The sequence below is a fragment of the Columba livia genome, chromosome 10 (assembly GCF_036013475.1).
Source record: "Columba livia isolate bColLiv1 breed racing homer chromosome 10, bColLiv1.pat.W.v2, whole genome shotgun sequence".
Classification (NCBI taxonomy): Eukaryota; Metazoa; Chordata; class Aves; order Columbiformes; family Columbidae; genus Columba; species Columba livia.
In genome coordinates this window covers 22,638,036-22,660,351 of record NC_088611.1, presented here as the reverse complement: position 1 = coordinate 22,660,351, position 22,316 = coordinate 22,638,036, and the positions used below count along the sequence as shown (strand labels likewise).

General features: G+C 57.2%; 1 protein-coding gene across 1 annotated transcript in view; it reads left to right on the top strand.

Moving 5' to 3' along the window:
• PLXND1 (plexin D1) overlaps positions 1–22,316 on the top strand; it is a 74,595-nt gene that overhangs the window by 20,709 nt on the left and 31,570 nt on the right. Inside the window, exons 3-16 of the mRNA XM_065074730.1 lie at positions 527–658; positions 2,141–2,241; positions 2,894–3,023; positions 4,317–4,491; positions 5,916–6,024; positions 6,754–6,856; positions 10,724–10,828; positions 13,125–13,214; positions 14,084–14,177; positions 16,470–16,633; positions 18,367–18,518; positions 18,730–18,829; positions 21,380–21,519; positions 21,983–22,150. Coding sequence (XP_064930802.1) covers positions 527–658; positions 2,141–2,241; positions 2,894–3,023; positions 4,317–4,491; positions 5,916–6,024; positions 6,754–6,856; positions 10,724–10,828; positions 13,125–13,214; positions 14,084–14,177; positions 16,470–16,633; positions 18,367–18,518; positions 18,730–18,829; positions 21,380–21,519; positions 21,983–22,150 — 1,763 coding nt within the window. The remainder of the gene's footprint in view (positions 1–526; positions 659–2,140; positions 2,242–2,893; positions 3,024–4,316; positions 4,492–5,915; positions 6,025–6,753; positions 6,857–10,723; positions 10,829–13,124; positions 13,215–14,083; positions 14,178–16,469; positions 16,634–18,366; positions 18,519–18,729; positions 18,830–21,379; positions 21,520–21,982; positions 22,151–22,316) is intronic.

Below are 22,316 nucleotides of genomic sequence, written 5' to 3'. Positions count from 1 at the left end.
GGGGGAGAAAAGCTCCTTGTGGCCAGAAATGACAGCACTTGTTTTTCCAATACGCAGGGAGCAGGGGTGCCGTGTTGTACAGCCCTGTTGCTGATTTTGGCTGTTCTTTGCGAAGCTTTGGGAATGCCGTGTTCTCAGTAGCAAATGCACACGAGTGTGTAACGAGGGCCAAGGGCTGGTGCCGCTTACGGGAGGGTGAAGCCAGCGTAACGCGGCCGTGGCCTCTGGAATCAGCCGTGCGGCGGGGAGAGCCCGCACCAGCGGTGTTCCGGCAGCGCCAAGCAGGGGCTTAAAGAGAGGGACCGAGGGCCGGTCCTGCCAAGCCGGGGCTCCTGTGGCGCTCAGCATCCCCCCTGCCCTACCAGACAGCTTTTCACCGCAGCTCCATGTGGAGAGATTTGCAGTGCTTGGGAGTGTGGAACACAGTTAGATACCACTTTGATTCTTGTTTGTAACTGAGGAAAAATAATCTTCTCCCCATAGTGTTTGAAAAATGGTCTCAGTGAGTGGCTTCTTGTCGCTACAGATCAATCTGGACAGTGCCATGAAGGTTATTAGCAGGAGATCCATCTCGGTGGCGTATGGAGAGCCTGTCCACCCCGTCATGCAGTTCGACCCTTCCGATCCCACCTACCTCTATCTGATGACCTCGTATCAGGTGAGAGCTTCGGGCTGCAGCAGAACAGTCCTTGGAGCATCGCGCATTTGATTTGGCATCAGCACTAAGCTGGGAGTAGGAGGGGGCAGGAAAATTTGCTTTGCCATTAATGGGCAGAGGCAAGAAGCTCGGAGCTTTGGCGGGGGTGTTTGGGGGTACCTGTGCCTGTCTGTTCTCCGCCTTGTCAGGCGTTGTTGTCTTTGTGGTGGCAGCTAAAAGGGAGAGTGCAAGATATCAAAAGGGATCCACTTACAGGAGTGCAGAAATAAGCAGAGGTTGTTCCTGTATAGAAACTCCCCAATTGCAGTACTCAGTCTTCAAGAAGGCTTTTAGGAGGCGGTACAGACAGAAGATCTGCCTGTCAGCCGTGATCTGGGGACGGCAGAGGGCTGGGGGAGCAGGAACGGGCACTGGGCAGGCACCGACGGGCCGAGGTGGGCATGGGAGGCAGGCGGGAGCCGAGCGCTCCAGCGCTGTGCTTTGTCCTGAGTTACATCTTCATCTGTCAAAACAGATGCACAGCCACGAATGTTACATGTTGCATTTGTATTTTCCAAGCCCTCATTCCCTGCAGATCGGCCATTATCGTTTCACAGACCCCCTGGGACACCTCTTCAGCCAGCGTCTCAGCCGGCTGTGCCGTGCACCTCGTTGGGCTCGATCAAACGCCCAGCGCGGCACTGGGGATCCTCCTCTCTCCCCTCTGCAATGGGCGCCCACCCAGTGGGAGCTCAGGACTCTCAGCACCTCACGTTGTCAGTCCCCACTGTGCCAAACGACTCCGTTTTTCTTCCTAAATGCTTAGAAATTAAGGGAGGAAAAAGCAGAAGCCGACACACTTTCCTTCCAACTGCTCCTGCTGAGCAAGTCCCCTGGGGTACTTTGATTTCTTTACAAATTAAGGTTTCCAGAGTAGTTTTGCTTTCTGGTCATTTTGTAAATAGCCAGATAGCGTTCAGCTCTGTCTAGAACGGCGCTTTCTGCAGTGAGAGCTTTTCACAGGGAGGGACAAGCTGTGAAACCATCTCCATCTGACACATCAGAGAGGTGCGGTGCCGCTCCCGCAGCCTGGCTGGCGTGGTCTGTTGCCGCGGTGCCGGCTGAGAGGGAGCAGCTCCACGCTGCCGTGCACGCTGTGGTGACCGCACCGCCGGCAGCAGCCCCGTCCCTGGGCGTCCTTGTGCGCCCAGGTCAGGCGGTGCAGGGCTGTGCGGGGTGCGGGCAGGACACGGGCAGCTGCTTGTGCTGGTCCCTGCGGGCCGGTGGTACAGAGCACCCGCCTCTGGGGTGGGAGCAGGATGCGGTGCTGGGCTGCTCCTCATCGTCCCTTGGCTGGGCTTGGTGCAGGCTGGGGGGTGAAGCAGCCCCAGAACCGGGTGTCTCGTCAGTAGCCTCGTGCGGCTGCGCCGGCGTGTGGCGGTTGGGTTGGGGGTTTCCGCGGTGGTGCTGGACATGTGGAAGCAGTTGTGCTGTGTCGTGCAGATGACGCGGGTGAAGGTGGCTGCCTGCGACCAGTACTCGACGTGCACGGAGTGCCTGGCTGCTGCCGACGCTTACTGCGGGTGGTGCACAATGGAGACCAGGTAGGGCTGGTTGTGTCCTGGGGAGCTTTGCTGTGTCCTTTGGCCCTCAAGCCTGGGCAAGAATTTCTGGTGCCTTTCCTATTTCCACACAGTCACACTACCTTTAGTCTTTGTCTGTTTCTTATGAAATATGTACTTTAAAAAACAATTGCATCTGATCTCAAATGGTTGGGATGCTCTTCGGAGCCAGGATTTAATTGTGGCTGCATCGTTATGCTGCTGCCAGCTCAAGGGATATCTTGCAGGCAGCCAGCCATGGGGCCGAGAGAGCCAGCACCCTGCTAAAGACCATCCTGTGCCATTGCAATTAGTATTTATGAGTAGGAGACAATCAACACTCAAAGAGGGATTTACAAAATCAGATTCTGCGTTTACAAATGTAAGAGGTCAGGCAGAATGTCACCCTCTCGTCCCGGTGCTGGGCTCAGGCTGGCCTGCTCTCGCTCAGCCCGAGTCCTGGTGCGAGAACGTGCTCTTATCCTGGCAACCAGACACCTCAAATATAGCAGCAAAGCTTCAGGCTTAGCTGCAGGGATGGAGAAAAAGATGTAGGCACAGGATTTTCTGAGGATCTTCCCTCACAAGGAAGTCAACACTTTTATCACCAGTTTTAAAAACAATCAACCCTGACTTGATGCCCTGTTCGTTGCAGGTGTTCCCTGCAGCACGAGTGCTCAAACTTCACCGGGGCCAACTTCTGGGCCAGTGTGAGCGAGGGGGTGCAGCAGTGCCCGTCCATGACCATCCTGGAGCCCGAGATCAATATCGACAAAGAGAACCCGGTGCGTTGGGCATGAATACCAAATTAACCTGTGCTGCATCTCATGGGGTTGTTGTCTGCCCTGGGGGCTGATCGGTGTCTGTCCCGTGCTGCAGCACAGCTCCCCGCGGCTCTGCTGTGGGCCTGGGGTGCTGAGCGCTGCCATGTGGCACTGAGTCGGGCCCGGGGTCTCGGCAGCGCCAGGAGGTGACTCCAGCGCCCGGAGCCGCGGGGCATCGGCCGCTGAGCCTGCGGGTGAGCGGGGCTGCAGAGATCTGCACGAGTGCGGGATACAGATCAGCTGCAGGCAGCTACATCAGCTCATTTTCTGGCTTCGTATTGTTGCTATTTTTAACAATATTTTAATGATATTTTAAATGTTTTCAGCAAAACATTGTTTGTGTAAAGACAGAGCCTCTCCCAATGGCAGCAATCCCTCCGTGCCAAAGTTCTCGACCAGCCCCAACAAGGGGAAATGGCTGGTGAGCTCCGGCCGTTGGGCAGATCCTGGCCGGAGCTGGGGGGATCCCACGGGACCCTGGCACTGCTCTGGCTCTGCCACGGGGTCTGGGGTCCCCAGGGTGTCCCCCCGCTGGCAGGGACAGCCGGCTGAGCACACGCCGTGCGTTTTTCTGAGTGGCCCTCCTCAAAAGCGTTCCTTTCTGTAGTTCCTTTCTGTAGCACTGCCATCCCTGCCCCGCGGGGGCCAGCGGCAAGAAGGAGCCCAGCAGCCGGCCCTGTGTGCGGGGGACGCTGGCGGACGGGTGTTCCCCACCCTCCCCACAGGTCCTGCCAGCCCAGCGCCTCCCCAGTCCAGCCCTGGCATGGGCTGGTGCAAACTGGGGGGGTTAGGCACTCCGAAACAGGAATTAATTGTATTCTGCTCTTCCTCCTCTCTCCCCAGAGCTTTGGGAAGGTCCCTGCCCAGGGGCTGCCCGACAGGGACAGGCAGGGACAGGGACAGACAGGAACAGGGACAGGCAGGGCTCTGTGCGGGCAGGGGGCTCGGGGACAGCCCGGGCAGCCGGGGGCTGAGCCTTCGTGTCCTCCTTCCTCCGAGGGTCCCCGCGGGAGCCCCGGGCTGGGATTTGGTGCCAGCTGGTGACCCAGCTGTGGCTGTTGGGGTCCTGGTGCAGAGCTCTGACTGCTGAAGCAAGGGCTTGTGTGCGGGCGGCCTGGGGGAGTCCGACGTGCACAGGATGAAAGCGAATGGCTCTCTGGACTCAGTCAGAGCTGCTGGCCCATGGAAAGCTGACAAGTTCTAAGTATCATTTTCTGTCATAATGACAGATTTTTTTTTTCTGTCCAAATATAGGCCCTGATAATACAAATAAATGGGACTATCCCAAACCTGAATGGAACGAATATTTCATGTGACTATGGAAATAATATCCACACCGTAGCCAGAGTTGCTGGAGATGATGTAAATCAGTTTATTTATTGCAGTTTACTTCCACGCGAGAAGTATCCATCGTTTCCAGATGACCAAGGTACAGAGGAAAACGAGCTCGGTGCATTCTGACCCCTTCTGTGGGCGTCATTTTCCATGGGTTTCATTTCTTTTTCCAACTGTACGTGTAGAAAATGCATACGGGGAAAAGAGACCCAAGCTGCTTCTGCTTTATAGGGCATATGACTTCAAAGCGTGGGAGTTCACCATCTTAACATGAATTGACAGTATTTCAAATCTATCAATTTTAGTTTTAAACATCAGATTTTAAAAGCCAGTTCATGTACTTAATTTTTTAAGATTTATCTGCTTAGAGCTTCTGGTTTAGATTAAATAAGTACTAAAAAAAATGCTTTAGCCCGGGGAAATGATGTTGCTGCTTATACTGATATTTTCAGTACTTCTGTTCAATTTCTCCCGAGCACGCGCGGCCTTTCGGGGGCTCTGGAGAAGAGCCCGCGCGCCCCTGGCGCAGCTCAGGACCTCCCCGTCCTGCTGGTGCAGATAAAGCCAGACCGAGGGGTTCTAGTGCCCCCGTTGGCACCCAGGTTTGGGGTGGCCAGCACCGCAGGGGTGGTGGGAGCCCCCAGCGAGCTGGCCAGGAGCACCGGCCGCTTGCCCGTGGAGGTGCCCCGTGTCACTGCGCCTGCCTGGGAGCTCGGTGCTTCACTCCAGGCTCCAGTGTTAGATCTCCATCCCTTGGGCCTGGGTGAATGCCCTATTGAAGATGGTTGACTTCAGTAGGAGAAGAATGAGCCGGTCCTTTTGAAAACCCCACTTTTCATGGGCAAGTTTATAAAGCTGCATTGTTTTTCTCCCCAGCTATCCAAAGAATGGGAGATCATTAACTGTTCTGTATTGTTGGTTACAGCAATGTCCGAATGAATTTCTGGAATCCAACGCTCTGATTTATTGTACATATTCTGAAAGAGGCATTGTCCCTTGTCCCTGGTGCTTATATGGCAAAATTGCAAAGAAAAAGAAATAAAATTCAGCAATTTGGGGGGAGGGGAGGTTAGTGTAGAATGTTGAGTCGCCAAAAAGGGGTTTCCACTCTTCTCTGTGGGTTTGTTGTCATGGGGAAAGTGAGCGGGGTTTTAAAACATGATAACTAACATGTTTTAATTACCACATTTTTTTAAAATATCATTTAGCACCAACTGTAAGCAAAGACAATAATTAACTCTGCTAATTAACACTTGCACAACACGCTGGAATTTTGTGCTGAAAGTCGCAATGTTCCTTTCTGGTGAGGGTGATGTAAAGCGTTGATTTAAGAGCGAAGAGCTGGAAGTCAGAGGGCAAAAGACGAATGGCTCAAGCTCTGCAATGCAGCTCGGAGGAAACCCTTGAGCAAACAAATCGGATTTAGCCCTCGTTTTCCCAAGGGTCTGTCTTGTCTTCTGAGCGTGAGTGCGAGCGAGAGGCTCTTGCAACCCAATATTCTTTGGCTTGGTTCTCCAGACCACGTGGTTGTCGAAGCTGCTCTCCGGGTCAACAGCAAAAACATTATCCGGGCCAATTTCACCATCTACGATTGCAAAAGGATGGGGAACATTTACCCGAAGAGAGCGTAAGTGGCCCGGTGTGCCGGGGTTGTGGTGGCCGCGGTGGCACCGGCGGTGGGGCAGGTGGCGCGGGGGCCGGCGGGGGCTGCGGGTGACACTGGGTGGGGTTCCCTGCGGGGTGCAGCCCCCAGCAGCGCGGGGGCCAGGGCAGCGTTTGGCAGGGGCGCAGCGGCTGCTCTGCCAGGGATTCACGTGGGAGGGTCCTCGCCGTGTCTGGAGCCATCTGGACATGTTGGGATTTTTTGAAATATGAATAATATTTTGATATCAAGCTCATTCTGTTAACCCTTATGCAGCGGAGCCGGCATCCCCAGCGATCCCAGGGGGTCTGCGGGCGGTGAGGGAGGGGCACAGGGGGTCCCATGTGAACCTGGGGGAGAGCCTGCCTGGCTCCACGGGGAGACACATGAGGAAAGAGTGTTTTGGGGGAAAAGAGCATTTTTCACACTTTTCAGTAAGCAGGGCAGGGCGGCTCCCTGTGGGCTGGGGCCAGACGGTGCCACCGAACGCAGTGACACCCTGGAGCTGCCCTGCGGTGGCACTGGGGATGGTGGCTCTGCTGCATCCCCACCAGCTCCCGGGGGAGGACGAGAGGGAAACCAGCCCCTGCAGCTGCATTTTCTGGGCACTGTTAAAGACTGAGCACCATGTGTAAAGGTGGATTGCACTGCTGAGCTGTGGCTGCCCTGAGCAGCCTGAAATCTGCTTTTCTCACCACACCTTTGCTGTTTCAGATGCACCAGCTGCCTCTCGACGCGGTGGAAGTGTCACTGGTGTCCCTCCACCTACACCTGTGTCTCCAACCACTCGCAGTGTGCCGACGCGCTGCAGATGGAGGTAAGGCCCGTCAAACCGCTGCCCAGGAGACCTCCCCGCGTCGCTGCGCTGTAGCTGTTGATTGCCCTTTCCCAGGACGGAGGCAGATGTCCCGGGCTTGGCAGCGCTGTCCCAGCGGGTGGGGGACAGCTCTGGTGACGGTGCTGCTCAGCGTCACCGACATGCTGTCTGGCCCTGGGGAGTCTCTGTGGTCGGAAATGCAGCGATATGCTTCTTGTTGCCAAAGGCTGGGCAGATGGCGAGCGGAGGGTCCCTCTGCCGTGCTGCTCTGCCCGTGCTCTGCTCACAGTGTCCGGCACTGTGGCTGAGCCCGGCTGGGACCATCCCGCCTCCAGGTCCCCAGGCTGAGCCTTGCTCTGCTCAGTGGCCCTGGGTGTCTGCGGCGCTGATCCTCAGGTGGTCTCAGCCGCTGCTCGGCCTGTTTTGGGTATGCTCCAGCAGCGGTTGGCACTTGCTGGCCACGGCAGCGCGGCCACGACTTGTACCGGGCTGGGGATGGGGCACCCTCCTCTGCTGGTGTCCCACGGGGCACATGCGCAGCAGGTAAGCTGGACCCGTGCCATGCTGTGCCGTGCCATGCCGTGCCGTGCCATGCCATGCCATGCCATGCCATGCCATGCTATGCCATGCCATGCCATGCCATGCCATGCCGTGCTGTCCCGTGCTGTCCCTTGGCTCTCCATCACCTGCCAGGTCTGGAGCGATGCCACTGCTTATCTGCATTCTGGGGCGCCGGGGTTTGAGTTACACAATAAACATAGCAATACTCCACAATTCGTTTAGCTTTGACTAGGCTGTTGCGGTATGTTAATAATTTGCTGGAGCACCGCTGCTGGTGCTCATCTAAAGGAGAAAATCGCCCCTTTCCAAATCATAGCTTCTAATAACCCAGAGGCTCAGTGTGTTCCTGCTTCTGAAATTTAAATTGAAGTTCATTTAAATAAAATTGGTTTTTTAGCAATCAATCTGCCGTAGATCCAAGCCAAGCTTTTACACTGTAAATTGAATATCCCTTTGGCACCGGTGCTCTGCTCTCGTCTCAGCTCTTCCAGCAGTTCCCTGTGCTCATTACTGGCAGGAGTTTGGCCCTGTGTCACACGTGCCACCCTCTCCCTCCTGGGCTGGCCCTGGCATCTGCTCCCGCTGCGAGCGCCGGGGATGGGGGCAGCGCTGGGGCCACCACGTCGCAGCTCCACATGGTCGTGTCTCGGGGGGAACCCTGGGCCGCGCTGCCCGTCCCTGCGGGGTGGCAGAGGGTGGCAGCTCCCGGCAGCGCTGCTCTGTCCCCGGGCTTGTGCCGGCTGTCCGGACGGGCTGTGCTGTCCTGCGGCTGCCTGGTCCGCTCGCACTGCGGGGGCTGACGAAAGCGCCGTCCGCCTCCTCAGCTTCCCAGGTGTCAAAAAGCATCCAGTGTTTTCTCTTGCTGCCTGGATGGGGCTGAGCACTTGAAAACCATCACTGGTGGGGGACCCACGTGCCAAGGCTGCGTGTTGGGGTCTGCCCTGTGCTGGGGGCTCGGGGGTGTCAGCCCCGCCGGTGGCACTGGGTGACAGCAGGGGACCACCACAGATGGGCCCTGCATCCATCTCTTAGTCACGGCTGGTTCGTGGTGTTTCTCATTAAATCTAAAGGAGGAGCCTGGGCTGTGAGAGGACTCTGAAGGTCCCAGGTGACTGGATTGATGTTCTCCTTGACAAAGCGCTGCATGGCCTGCAGCTGGGCTGGGATCATTTGTGTCCTTCACCTTAAGTGTAGCTGCTCTCGAAGGGGAGGGCCAGGGCAGGTTTTAGCAGAGAGGTGTGCGCTCCCCGCTCAGCCCGGGTGTCCCTGCCAGACCCTGGCTGGGGAGATGCTGGGGCAGAGCTGAGAATCGCTTTCTCGCCTCTGTTCTCCAGCTCCGGAGCTGCAGTTCCGCTGGGTGCTGCACCTGGTCTGGGCACATCCCTGGTTTATCTCTGCCTTTCCGAGCTCTTCCCGCTGGTTTCGGTGAGCAGCCAGCAGGACGAGGTGCTGGTAGCCCTGGAAACACGGTGCCTCGTCCTACAGTCGGAGCTTTCAGTAAGAGCGCTTGCTGGCACGGCTGCACCTGAGTGCTGCTCCGCCGGGAAGCCAGAGTCACTCTGGCTTCATCCGCAGCATTTTAAACATTCTGAGCCTTTGCCCGATCCAGACGTGAATGATACAATCAGCTGGAAAGCTCTATTTCTAGCTGCTGATGAACAGCGGGGAAGGGGCTGCGAGACAAGTTAATCAGTCCTCCAAAGTGTATTTACCCAGGAAGCCGTGCCGGCTGCTGGGACATGCAAGGACACACCAGGCCGTAGCAGCTTTTGCATGAATTTTCCGTTGTAGCCCTGCTGGTTTTATTTTAACTCTTTTGATTCTCCTAGAAGAGGCTTGGGACTGAAATCTCTCTCCAGTGCTTTGCTTTGTTGTTTTACTTCTCTTATCAGGTACATCTTGTGTTATTTAATCACCTTGTTTAGGCAGCACCAACTGTGCTTGGTTAAGATGAGTGTCCTGATAGAAATGAAGCATGTTTTCCACAGTTAAACAGGCACCTCCAGGTGGTTCCCTGGCCCCCACTGGGTCTGGGGAAGGCGGGAGAGAAGCCTCGTGCTCGCTGCGTGTTCGGCAGCGGGACGTGTACAGCACCGGGACGTGTACAGCACCGGGACGTGTCCGGCAGCAGGACGTGTCCAGCACTGGGACGTGTTCTGCTGGGCGCCGGGAGGGCAGCGGCTCCTCTCGCCGGAGCAGCAGCGCTCTCATCAGCACACTGGGCTGACCCTTAGTGCGAGTGAGAGGCAAACCTTGCCTGCTGCAAATTATTCTGCATAATGGACCAAATATTTTGTTGTCTTTTACCCCAGTGGCTCCACTGTCAAAGGCATTAATCTGGATATGCCCTGGGGCAATGGAGAATCTGACTTCTTTTCTGCTGTAGTTCTGCAGTGTGATTTACATCTCATGAGAGAACAAGATAGGCTTGTCACAGAGACTTGAATTCTGAGTCAGCTCCAGCATCTGAGCCATCAATTTAAAGTGAGAACAAAAGTAGGGGGACGGATGACCTTTTAAAATCATTTTCAGCCTCGTTTAGGCCTTTCATTTCAGCCGTCCTACCACCGCAGTCCCCTCGCCGAAGGCCCAGCTGCTCATTGCACCCTTTCCTGTGCGCCCAGAGCCCGCGCTCTGCGGCGGCACGGGCCGGGGGCAGGGGGCTGCTGGCAGGGGGGTCTCTGCAGGGCGGCGGGGGCACGCTGTGAGGCGGGGGCGCGCTGGCACAGTGGCCGCTGTAGGCTGCACAGCCGCCTTTTAGCGTCACTCCGGCCCCGACTTCTCACAAACGTTTGAGTGTGTGTGATTCTGTGAGGGAGCTTCCCGGTGGCAGCTGAGGAGCGCACACGCGTTTGCTCTTTGCCTGGGAGGACAGGTTTTCCAGTGCCGGAAGATGGAAGCGCAGCCTCGGCCGCCCCGCGGGCTGCGAGCTGCCGGGTCGCTGAGCTGGGGGAGCCGGGCAGGACCTGCCGTGCTGTGTCCTGCGCCCGCCGTGGTGCCGCCCGTGCCTATGGACGGGCCCCGGCAACCCGGCCACGCACTGCAGCTGCCTGGGCACCAGCGCAGGGGTTCCGGCGGCGCCGTGCTGGGCTTCCCGCCGAGACTCAGCTTCTGTGTGGTGTTAGCGCTCTGTGCATCACGGTGCCATCTTGGCATTCACTTTCTTGGGTTACCGTGTGATCTGACTTTACAGATGTACTGAAATTAATCTTATCAAGGGTTCCAATGAGTCATCTTGCCTTGTTGGTGAGGCTGCTCAGCATGCACCCAGCTAACCTCTTTTTTGTCTTGTTTTGTACTTAACAGAAGAAAATCGACTGTCCGCGAATCGTACCTGCCTCATTGGACCCCATGCCCACAGGAGTGTCTCGGGACATTACGATCTCACTGGCCAATGCCACTTTCTCCAAGGTAAATGAGTTCTGGCGAGCTGGGGAAGCCGCAGCCGAGCCTGGGCTGGTGTGGTGGCCAGGCCAGGCGCGGGACGTTGCGTACGGGCTGGTGTCGAAGGGGCTGGCCCCGTGTTGGCTGAAGTCGCTGGACTGGCCGCAGAGGCTGCTGGAAAGCAGCCACCCTGATCTGAGTGGGGTTGCAAGGCAAAGCCGAGGGAGATGATCTTCGTGTCCCGGTGTTCTCCAGGGATCTCGCACAGTTAGCAATGGGCTTGTTGCATTTGGTGGAAAAAGGAGGTTTATGGACCTTGTAGAACAGTCACTGGAACAAAATGTTTTGGGGAATTAAAGCTCCCAGTTTCCTCTGGTGTTTGCTGCACGGCAGAGCTGCCGGTGTCGCGCTCCCGGCGCCAGTGCCAGCCCCGAGCCCCATCCCGAGGTCGGACTGACGGGCAGAGCCCAGCGCTGCGCAGGGGCCTGTGCTGGCCCAGCTTGGAGCGCAGTGCCGAAACGTGTTCTAACCTGACTTCTGGTCACCCCTGCAGAGCTCTTTTATTTGTGAAAAAATCCTTTCTGTGAAATGTTCTGGCTTGCAGATTGTAACAGGGTGAAAAGTGGGAGTGGACGTCAAATGGTGCGTTTGGAGATGTGTCCCACACCAGGAGGAACCGGAGGAATTTGAGGCAGGGAAGCTCGGCACTGGGAAGATCTCTGACTAAGCTCTGGTATTTGTAGACAGCTGCCCTGTGTCGTTTTGGTTCAGGTCTTCAGTGGGGCCCGGGGGTCCTGGTTCACCATGCTCCTGCGGAGGGTAGCGGGGACGCGGCTCCTCATTCTGCACGGAATGGAGAAGGTTGGAGGCGCCGGTGCAGCTGCCGGATTCTGTGCCGGGACTGCCAGGCACTGCGGAGGCTCTGCTCCCACCGGACCCCGGCACGGGAGGATGTGCCCTCCTCAGTCAGCAAACAAGGGCGAGAAATTGCTCTTCCTCTGCGGGCGCTGGAGGCGGCTGAGGAGGAAGCGGTTCCGCATGTAGGAAATGGAGTCAGCAGGAAAGGGGCCAGGCAGGGCCGCTGCCGGTGCTGGGGGGGGCCCTGGCTGTCCCGCTGCCCCCCGCAAGCTGTCCTGGGGCACCCGGCGTGATTTCTTCTCCATCCGGCTCCTCTTCTTCCTTTCCTCTCCACGGCAGCTTGGAGCACAGGCTACACGTGTCCCATGGGGACTCGGAGCACAGGCTACATGTGTCCCATGGGGACTCGGAGCACAGGCTACATGTGTCCCATGGGGACTCAGAGCACAGGCTACATGTGTCCCATGGGGACTCAGAGCACAGGCCACGCATGTCCCATGGGGGCTCGGAGCACAGGCCACGCGTGTCCCAGCAGGTGCTGCGGGGCCACCCAGGCCGGTTCTGGGGCCAGGACCGGCCGGTGCAGTGGAGCTGCCGGGCACAGGCGGTGCGCTGGGGATGCTGGTTCCCCCTCCCACCGTGTTTGTGTTCCCTGAGCCAGCAGCTGCCTGCACCAGCCCGGCGCTTTCTTCTATCTTTTATCAGAGCCATCAGTTCTCAAAGGGTGGTCAGAGCTCAGCAGTGGTGGAGCATCAACCTGCTCAGAGATAGCATTTGTTCCTGCAGGATGGAGGCACAGCAGTAACGCAGGGCAGGCTATCATCCTTGTGTATCAGGAAAACAGCACAGAAAGTCTGCCTTTGAACACACTCCCAGCTGGGTCCTCATTTGAATCAGAGAATTGCTCTGTGCAGTTGTTGGGAGAAGAAGGAAGGTGGCTTTGAGCCCAAATCATGGGCTTATTTGGTCTGGTTTGGGCAAAGCAGCCTGGGGCCACATTGGCTCTTGGTCTGCACTGCAGCATGAACTGCAAACACCCCCGGGCCAGAGGAGCCCGGGTACCCGCTGGCACGTCTCCTGGTCTGCACGTGCTGTGGGTCAGACGCGTCTCCTGGCCTGCACGTCACTTGGTCTGCACGTGCCACATGTCCCCGGCTCCTGGAGCAGCCGCCCCGCTCCGGTCGTGACGCTGTGCAGCAGCACGCTGGGCGGGAGCACGGACAGGGCCTGGCTCCGGGTGCGATGCTCAGCCTACAGCGGTGATGTGTGTGGGGATGTAATTAGGCACAGACCCCAGCCTTGCTTACAGTATCGGGTTCTCATCTCCTGTTTGACTTGAAACACGGCTCAGGTGTTGGTGGCAGGAACAAGGTGAGACGTGGCACCTGCCGTGTGGGTTGGCTGAGATGCAGAACTGCACTTAAACGACTGTTGCAGCCATTCTGCTCTTGTGTTCCCTCTCCAGGAGACTGCTCTGGAGTGCCATTTTGGGACGGACAGGTCGTTTGAAGCCCGGTGGGTGAACTCCTCCGCCGTGGAATGCATTCACGTGCTGGTGAGTCGGGGGAGGCCGCCAGCCCCTGCTCCCCACAGCGTGGGGCAGGTCCCAGGACAGGGAGGGTCTTGTCCCCAACCTCCCACCCAGCAGCTGGGATGCCACCTCCCTCCTCCCCCTCTGCTTCCAGCTGGAAAAAGCTTCAGCCGGGCTCGCTCTCCCCTCCGGTGCGGGGCTCTGTGGGTGCGCTGGTGCTGGGGGGTGTTCACGGCCCCGGCGCTGCGGCGTCTGCTCCGTGGGATCCGCAGCAGCTCCAGCCCCCGCTCCCCTGGGCTTTGGGACAGAGCTGCTTGTTTACCTTTCCAAATGGGAAGAGTTCAGTTCAGGCAAAAAAAAATTGGCCACCTCTCAGTGTTGCTATTTCTGTAGCTTTTATTCTGAGCTGGGAATTGGCCTGAGAAAATGCTCAGCCGCTCACCAAAGAGCGGTGTGTGGTTGTTGGAGGGAAAACTGCACCTCTGAGCTGCAGCAAGTGTTTGGGCCCCCACCGATGGGAATACAGTGAGCAGACGCTTCAGAGGAGTGCTCTCTCGTCGTGTTACCTGCACAACTGTATCGTGGCCCGGTGCTGAAAATGCAGAGCCTGGCCGCTCTGTGGGTTTTCCCGTCCTGTGTACTGAAAGCAGCAGGCAGGCAGGGCTCTGCTCCCACTGCCCCGTGCCCCGTGCCCTTCGCTGCGACCTCCGCAAAGCCATTAAGACAGAAAGCAGCGTTCCCTCTCTTAGCCCTGCTAAAGAGGAGACCCTCCTGTACCGAGCAGCAGCATTCAGAGGAGCCGCACGAGGAACGTTAATCTGTGTAGGGTGCATATAGATTCTTGTATTTTACTGAACTTCCTAAGCTTTTTTTGATTTGTTTTTTGTGTGCAGCTCCACACCTCAGAAAAGAGCCATCTCTTCCCTGTGAACCTTCAGCTGAAGGACAGACCAGACAGATTTATCGACAGCCCAGAGATGATGACAGGTCTGAGTTGAAAACATTTTTATTCTGCTCTCATCTGGTCAGCCGGAATGACTGAAAATCCTGGCAAAGTGTATAGATTCAGGAGAGAGACCACAGCTCAGCTGGGCACATGCAAAAAATGTATTTGCCTGGAGTCGCATGCCTGTGAACAAGTGCCCAGGAGCCAGACGGACGCCCACAGACAGACATCCCCCTGGCACCGAGGGAAGCCAAGCCCTGTCCTGGAGCACAGGCAGCGGCTGAGGTCTCTGGGACGGGTTGTGCTGGTGCTGTGGGTCACTGTGGGTCACAGCAGAGATGTGCGGTGTCCCCAGGCCCAGGCAGGAATTCCCTCCAGAGGAGGTAAGGGACGAGGGAGGGCTCTGCCCTGAGCTCACAGGAGGTGACATCGAGGTTCAGCGCGCTGTAAAAATTGAGTCTTTAACTCCTGTGCTGAGAAATGTGTAAACACATTTCAGGCCGGTCCGCTGGTCTCTGGAACAGCGCTCGGGTTCCCAGCAGAGCCCTTGCTCCATCAGCGGGCCGTGGCGGGCGAGGCGCAGACTGAGTGCGCTCGGACACGGCATTTAGACGGGACAGGCCCGAGAGCCAGCGCCTGCACCGCGGCCAGCGCTGCCGGGACTCGCCGTCGCACCCACGCTGCTCCCGCCGCGGGCACCGGCGCTGGGGGCTTTTCCGTCTCAGCAGTGTCAGCAGCCGCAGAAGAAGGAACTGATTAGCCCTGGAAGCAGATGAGAGCTGGATGCCCGAGTAAGATTTCCTCTGGCAAAGAGCTGTAAGGGACAGAGGGACGTTAGCACCATCAACCACCAACCCAGGGTAAAAAGGTTCCCCCATAGTAAATCCCAGTGTAAAGGAGACTTATCTTGCAATGCATTCCACATTGGTGAAATAACCTCTGAAATAGCAGCACGGGTGCAGGCATGAGGCACGACTTCCGTGCAGAAAGAGGAGGGTGACTGTATTTTTGAGACAGAGAGGTGGGAGATCTGAGCTGAGCACGCTCTGACGAGCGAGCGCGGGCTCCGGGTTCCCAGCGTGGGTGGCGCTGGCAGCGGAGCGGAAGGAGCGCGGAACCCCCTCCCGCGCACACAGAGCTTGCGCACATGGGCTGTGGTTGCATCGATCCGAATGTGCCAGAATATTTGGAGCTCCTGTGGGACCTTGGGCTGCTCCAGCTCCTCCTCGCCTGGAGCAGATTGGTGGAAGTAAAATGAGAGAGGCTGACTTGCAAGCGGAGATCTGCAGGGCCAGGGATAAATGGGTGCATCTTTTATAGTGTCTTTAATGGAATTACTGTTATTAGTGTTTATTATTTCGGTGTTTATTAGCTTTTATCGTAAACTGCATTTTGGTAGTCCACTGAAGGAGTCACAGCTCCTTGTTGTTGGGTGGAAACCAAGCAGTGTAACTCACTGGCTGGACTCAAGAGGAGGTGAAATAAGCTCTTTTTGTGTGGAGAATGGGGGAGCCCCTAGGTGCCGGTGGCGTTTAGTGAGCACGAGCACAGGCAGGCCGTTGAAGGCTGAGGGATTTGTTAGCTGCTTATGAAGCACCGTGAGACCCTCCCGTGAACAGAAGTGCAAAATGTGACTGTTTCTTTGTTTTATGTTCTCCTGCAAAGTCTCCTCTGGGGAAAAGGGTGTGAAAACCACGTTTCCTGAGTGTTTGTGGCTGTTTATCTCAGCGGATGCCCACACTCCATCAGCAGAGGCTTAGGCTGGAGAGGAAACGTAACCCAGGGCAGCAGCTAATGAGGAGGTGCAGGAAAACGATGTGGAAGCTGAGCTGAGCAGATCTGAAGGGAGAAGTCAATGCAAGGGGCCCGTGGTCACCGGGGGAGGAAAGGCACTGTAAACGCTGCGCAAAGCGCCGCAGCCATCCCGTTTCTGTCAGTGTGGAAGCAGCGTTCCTGCCTTGCTAACAGGATGGAGCCAGCTTTGCCAAGCGGCTTCCCATGTGGATGCTGAGAGTTGGAAACATGAAGCATAAATTGACAAAAGGTTCCGAGTTTGGGTGTTGTTTGTTTTTCAAGAGGAAGAAAAAGGAAAAGAAAGTGCTAAATTACATTGCAGTGAGAACAAGCACCCAGTCCTTCTGGGAAATCTTCAGGATGGCAGCCAAGCGCTGCCTTGTCTCGCTGTGTGTGCAAACTGCTCTGCTCATCCCCTGGGTTTCAGATGTTACTGGGATTAATATAGCCGGGCTGGGGGAGCGGGGGTGGGAGTGCCTCCCGCTAAGCAAAGCTATGGAGTCGGCCCAGGAGCTCACGTCGTTGTCTCTGCGTTTCAGTGGAGGTGTACAACTGTGCCACGGGGAGCGCCGACTGCTCGCAGTGCCTGGGCAGGGAGGACCTGGGGCACCGCTGCGTCTGGAGCGAGAGCAGCTCCAGCTGCCGCCTGCACGGCGAGGGGACCCCGCTCTCCGACGTCTGCCCTGCGCCCGAGATCAGGAAGGTGAGACCCCAATGTGACATGGAGGGTGCTGGTGGCCGGGCAAGGGTGTGCAGAGCTGGGACCCGCTGCGCTGTCCCCACTGGGGACACAGGAGGGACCACGCTTTGTCCCGGCACGGGACGGGGTCACAACCAGCACTGAATTACTCACTGACTTTCCATGTTGTTGAGTAACCTGATGCCAAGGACATCTCGCTAGTGACAAGACCCAATCTTTGTCACGTTAGTGGGGAAAAACAACAGCAGCACAATCAAAATGTCCCAGAGTTCCTGGGGCTGGTAAAAGCGAGAAAGATTTGTAGGGTCGGCTGAAGGACTTATCAGGAATAGTGTTTAATGGAGCATAGCTGAAACGGGAACGCCAGCCCTATCTCCCGGCACATGTGCTCTGCGGTTCTGCTGAGATTAAGAGTGGCCAAGGGACGTTTTGCCATTATGCATTTTGAAATGAGTTTTATTGAAATTGTAGTTGAATGAATGTTTGTTTGGGGGCATTTGCATCTGGGGTTCTGCTTAGAGGTATGGCATGAGCCAAGCAGCAAAGGAAGGATAGAGAGCAAATCCAAATGTGAGCTCCCTGGGAAGGGAGAAGCTGGAGAGGCAGAACAGCTAATGCGAACATCAAAATCCTCAAGGATGTGGGATTTGTGTTCTTAGGGAGGTGTGTAGCCATAGCTGCTCCAAATCCGGGTGCTGCGTGGAGGGGTGGTGGGACGGCAGGATCCCCATCGCCGGCCTCTTCCCTCGTCACCGTGGGAGGGGGGGCTGGCCTGCGAGCCTGCCCTTCCCCACACACCGACTGTTATCAGCACCTCACCAGAAAATAATGGAAGGAAACCACAGTTCAGGTCACAGAGCATCGCAGGACTCTGTCGCTATTTCCTTGGCAAACAGTAGCTGGTAAATCCAAATCCCCTGTAGTCACGTGAGCAAACCAGCGCTCACAGAGCTGTCCCGGGGGGATGCGGCAGGCTAAGAGGGACCAGCCCTGGCTGCCCGGTGCCAGCAGGCACGTCGTGCTGGCTTTGTGTGCTGCTGCCTTTGCAAAGGGAAAAGAGCCGTTTCTGAACGGGAGGGGTTTGTCTCACCCGCTGAACAGTGCAGGACCCTAGGACCCTGCGCAGGGACACTGCTTGGTGAACGGTGTCACACCAGCTCCTGTCCCCTGGCAATGGGGGGCAGCTGCCGCTGAAAAACCCGCGGTGCAGAGGATGAACGGGGAGCAGCCGCCTCCTCCCATGGTGCTGGCCTCGCCCTGCACCTCGGGGTGCTGCAGCGCTGCTGTCCTGGCCATGCTTCATGCCTCAGGACCTTTTATCTTGGTTTTGTCCTGAAAGGCCCTGCTTTGTTAGGGACAGCCCTTATAAACATGGTGCTCGGGCTCTCTCTTCCTGGCACGCCGGCATCCCTCCTCTGGGTTCCCGTGTCTCCGGCTTGGTCTCTGCCCCAAATCCATTCGAAACAGAGGTGTGGAAGGCGTGATGCTTCACCCCAGATGTGTTTGCAGCTGGAGTAATTGCTGCCCAAACCCCGGTATCAAACACAGTGATGGCTTCTCGTGCACCAAGCTGCGGCGAGGGAGCGCGGCGGTGGGTCTGCTGCGGGGAGCGGGCCTGCGAGGAGCCAGCCTGGCCGCTCCACGGGGACAGTGGGACGTGGGCACGGGCACAGCCTTGGGGACGAAGGCAGGAACCTCCCCGGCGGTTCCCTCCACCCTGTCCCTCGGTGCCGCAGATCGAGCCGCTGCGGGGGCCGCTGGAGGGGGGCACGCTGCTGACCATCCGTGGGAGGAACCTGGGCCGCCGCTTCAGCGACGTGCTGGGCGCCGTCAGGATCGGCAGCGTGCCGTGCGCGCCGCTGCCCCGCCGATACGTCGTCTCCGAGGCGTGAGTGTTGTGCAGCCAGAAGGGCCCTGTCCCTGTCCCTGTCCCTGTCCCCCCATCCCTGTTGCTCACCCGTTCTGCCTGGCGTGCTGGGTCCCTGGGCAGGAGCACCGATGGGTGCTGCCCGGCCACCCTGCAGGAGGAGGAGGCCGTGGGCTCTCCCCTCTGCTCCGGCGGGGTGGCAGAGCCGCCAACCACCCTTTGCCATCCGCAGGATCGTGTGCCGGACCGGAGAGGCTCTGGAGGCATTTTCGGACGTGGTGACAGTCAATGTGAGCCGGGAGGGGAGGTCCAGGGAGCGATACTCCTACGTGGTGAGTAGTGTCCCCCGGGGTGTGTCTCCGGCGGTTCTCCCACAGACGCTCCCTGCACCCTGTGAAGGAGCCGCAGCCCGTGCCCCAGCGGGCTTCGACAAACCGTCTGCAGCAAAAACCGCCAGGGCCCTGGAGGAGCAGCTGGCGTTTGTTCCTCACCTGAGCGGGTCTGGCGAGCCCAGCGCCAGGGGCAGGGCGGCGGCCGGGAGGAGTCTCACACACCTCGCTGCCAGTCCCAGCTCCTGCCGTGGGTTGTCACTTGTCCTGGCTGGATCATTGTTTCTCCTGCTATAAAAAGGAGCTCATTTTTTCTTCCTCTTCTTTTGCTGAAGTGCCGGTAACAACCTGTGAGATTTTTTGAGACCTGCAAAGTCTCTTTGTGCTATGTAAGCTGTGTACTGTGGACTCACGTTTTTTAGAGCTGATACTTTTTGCTGCAGAGATTGTCTTAGTTTATGCATGAGAATAATGTGTAGGGATTAAATTTGAGCTAACCCTGTGCCATTATACAAAGAAAAGCACTTTATGGCTTTGTACTGTACCATCTCACAAAGGTAACTTTCATCTCCGTAAACCTAAAAGAAACCCATGCAGCTCTTCTCTTTCCTGCAAGCACCCTGTTCTCTGGCCAGACGCTATTCAGGGCAGCCCCACGTGTCCGGGGCAAACGAGAGGATGGTGCCAGGGGACACTTGAGCCCGCCTCTGTTGCTCGGCATGCAAGGAGAAGCCCTCTCAGGAAACGCTGTGAAGGCTCAAGCGCTGAGCAGAGCCAGAGGAGCAAAGGCGGTCGCTGAGCCCACGGCGGGTCTGGCGGCTCCCGAGCGGGGCTGTGGCAAAGGCCGGTGGCTCCCGAGCGGGAGGGGAGCTGTGTCTGTCTGGCTCTGTCTCAGCAAAGCCTGAGCAGAGATGAGACATGTCCTGCTCTGTGCACGCGTGTCGGGGAGTGAAGCTGCATGACATGTAGCTGCTGTTCCACACCAAAAGTGGCTTCCGCACCATTTCCAAGCCAAGCAGTGCCATTCAGTTATCTCGACTGGCCTCTCCGGTGCAATGATGTGGAGATGAAGCAGACTGCACCATGCAGGGCTGGTCTCGGTGAGACCTGAGCTTGGACGTTGATAGCAGTTTACCTGAAAAAGTCTAAAAGACTTGTAGAACTGCCCTTCCAAAGACAGTCCTTTGTAAAATACCAAGTCTTATTTGTGTGCTCTATCTTTTAAAAGTCCACGTTAGATGTATTTAGAAGAAACGGTATTCAGCTGTAGTTCTGCAGAGGAGGAGGGAGAAACACGATCAGGAGTCTTCTCCAGGACATGATAGCAGGCGAAGGATGAGCTGGATTTGGCAAATGAGCTGCATTTGCAGCAGTTGCGGTGGGGGCCATCAGTGCTGGCAGCGCACCGAGAGCAGTAGCCCCTGGCTCTGGCTGAGAGGAAGAGCTGGGAGGCTTTGGGGAACATGAATAATCCTCTCCGCTGTTGTTGTAGCTGCGGATTTGAATGTGCAGGTCAGGGGCCAAGGGCAGGAGAGAGCTGCCTGCAGACACTCAGAAATACAAATTAACAAAAATGAATCCTGTGGAAGTGAGTAATGATCAGAAACAACAGAGGAAATGGCTGCAGAGAAATAAAGCCCTCTGAGTGCAGGACAAGGGCAAGGATAGCTATTAATAAGCGTGTTTGTGTGCTGGGATTGACAGCAAAGGGCATTGGCACCAGGCGTGTGCCGCAGCTCGGCGCGTTCGCTCCGCGGCTGCAGCCAGGGACGGGCCGTGGCGGTGAGCGGGCGCTGGGGCCTCCAGGGTGTGTGCGTTTGACAGGGAATTACCAGCTGCCTTTCGGAAGGGCCGTGGAGTCGGTGTTTGCTCTGCCCGCGGTGTCCTGTCCAGCCGCACGGTGCGCAGCAGCCTCTCCCGGGGCACGAGGGTTCGGTGCTGCTTTGTTATCAAAGCCTCGAGCTCATGAACCTCAGGAAGGTTTCCAGGGGCTGCAAATGCAGATAACACATATGCTGATTGCTGCTGAAAATGGCCATGGGCAAAGTAACTTCTCCCTTGGTCCAAGAGATTCAGATTCGAAGCTTCCTCGAGGAGGACTTTGATATTCAGTTATCCAGACTCGTGGCGATTTTCACAGGTCGTCATCCCGGGGAGTTCATGTGGGTCCGGAAGGGCAGAGGTGGTGGAGCTGCAATGAATGGGAGATTTCCTTTTTTTGGTGAACCCTGAGCTGTCACCAGCTCTGGACCCTCCATTGGAAATCTCAAGCGACTGGTGGGATCCTGGGCTCCAGTCTGGACTCAGGTCTCATTTATTGCCAGAATTTAGGGACTGCAGAGAGTTGCGGAGGTTTTGGATGATCTCACTCTTCAGCACATGTGCCTCTCTCCTTGTTCTGAAACCTTGCCAGCAAAAGCTTTTGCTGTGCTGCTGTTTCAGAGCCTCACAATGCGGGGTACTTAAATCTACTGAAGCAATTCCCATGCGCAGTGTGGAGTATCCAAATGTGAATTTACCAGAGTAGCAAACAGATTTCCCTTTTGTTCTCAGCTTCCCGTGGTGCAGTCCATAGCTCCCCTGAACGGCCCGAAGGCGGGAGGAACCAGGGTGACCATCCGAGGCAGCAGGCTGGATGTCGGCTCCGAGCTCCGTGTCCTTGTCAACGGCTCCAGGCAGTGCACTGACCTCAGGTGGGACACTCTGGGCTGACACTGAGCTGGTGACCAGGAGCCAGCGCCTTGGGAGGGGTGATATTGTCCCCTGGGAGATCAGGAGGAGATCAAGCGTGAGCTCCGTGCCCAGAGCTGCCGTGGGCAGAGGCACCTGCATGCCCAGGGCCCTGCTGCTGCAGGAGCAACCTCTGCTCTGCGTGTTCCCATCGCATCGGCGGGAAGACGTGGGGCCTGCCCTTCTTTGGCTGTACAGGAGATCAGCCTGGCAGCCTGTGCTGCTGTGTGCTCAGGATTGCTAGTTAGTAGGCAGCATAATTAATAGGTGATTGGCATGTGACTGGGAGCGCCTCTTGCCTGTCTCTGCTGAACGCCTTCCAGGGGCTGGGGTCCGGGGGGCTGGGGGAAATGGGGCCAGGGGTCAGGGGCTGCGGCCGCTCTCTCGGCGTGGTTTCCCGCTGCTGACGTGCCTCTCCCCGCGCAGCCGCAACGACAGCACCATCACCTGCACCATGCCGGCCGCCGAGCTCACCACAGCTGTGCCGGTCTGCGTCCAGTTTGAGAACAAGTCTTGTACCAGCCACAACATCACGTTCAAGTATGAGAAGAACCCGATCATATCAGACATCAACCCCAAAAAGAGCCAGATCAGGTGAGGTCCCTCCCCCCGCAGAGACACATGAGCCTGTCAGCGTTTGTGGCCTTTGTTGAAACCAGCCTCTGAACTTCTGCGGAATGGAGTGAGCAGTGCTCTCCCACGGGGAGAAAGGGGCTTCCTCGGCCCGGGGTGTCACACGCTGCCTTGCAGACGGGTACCA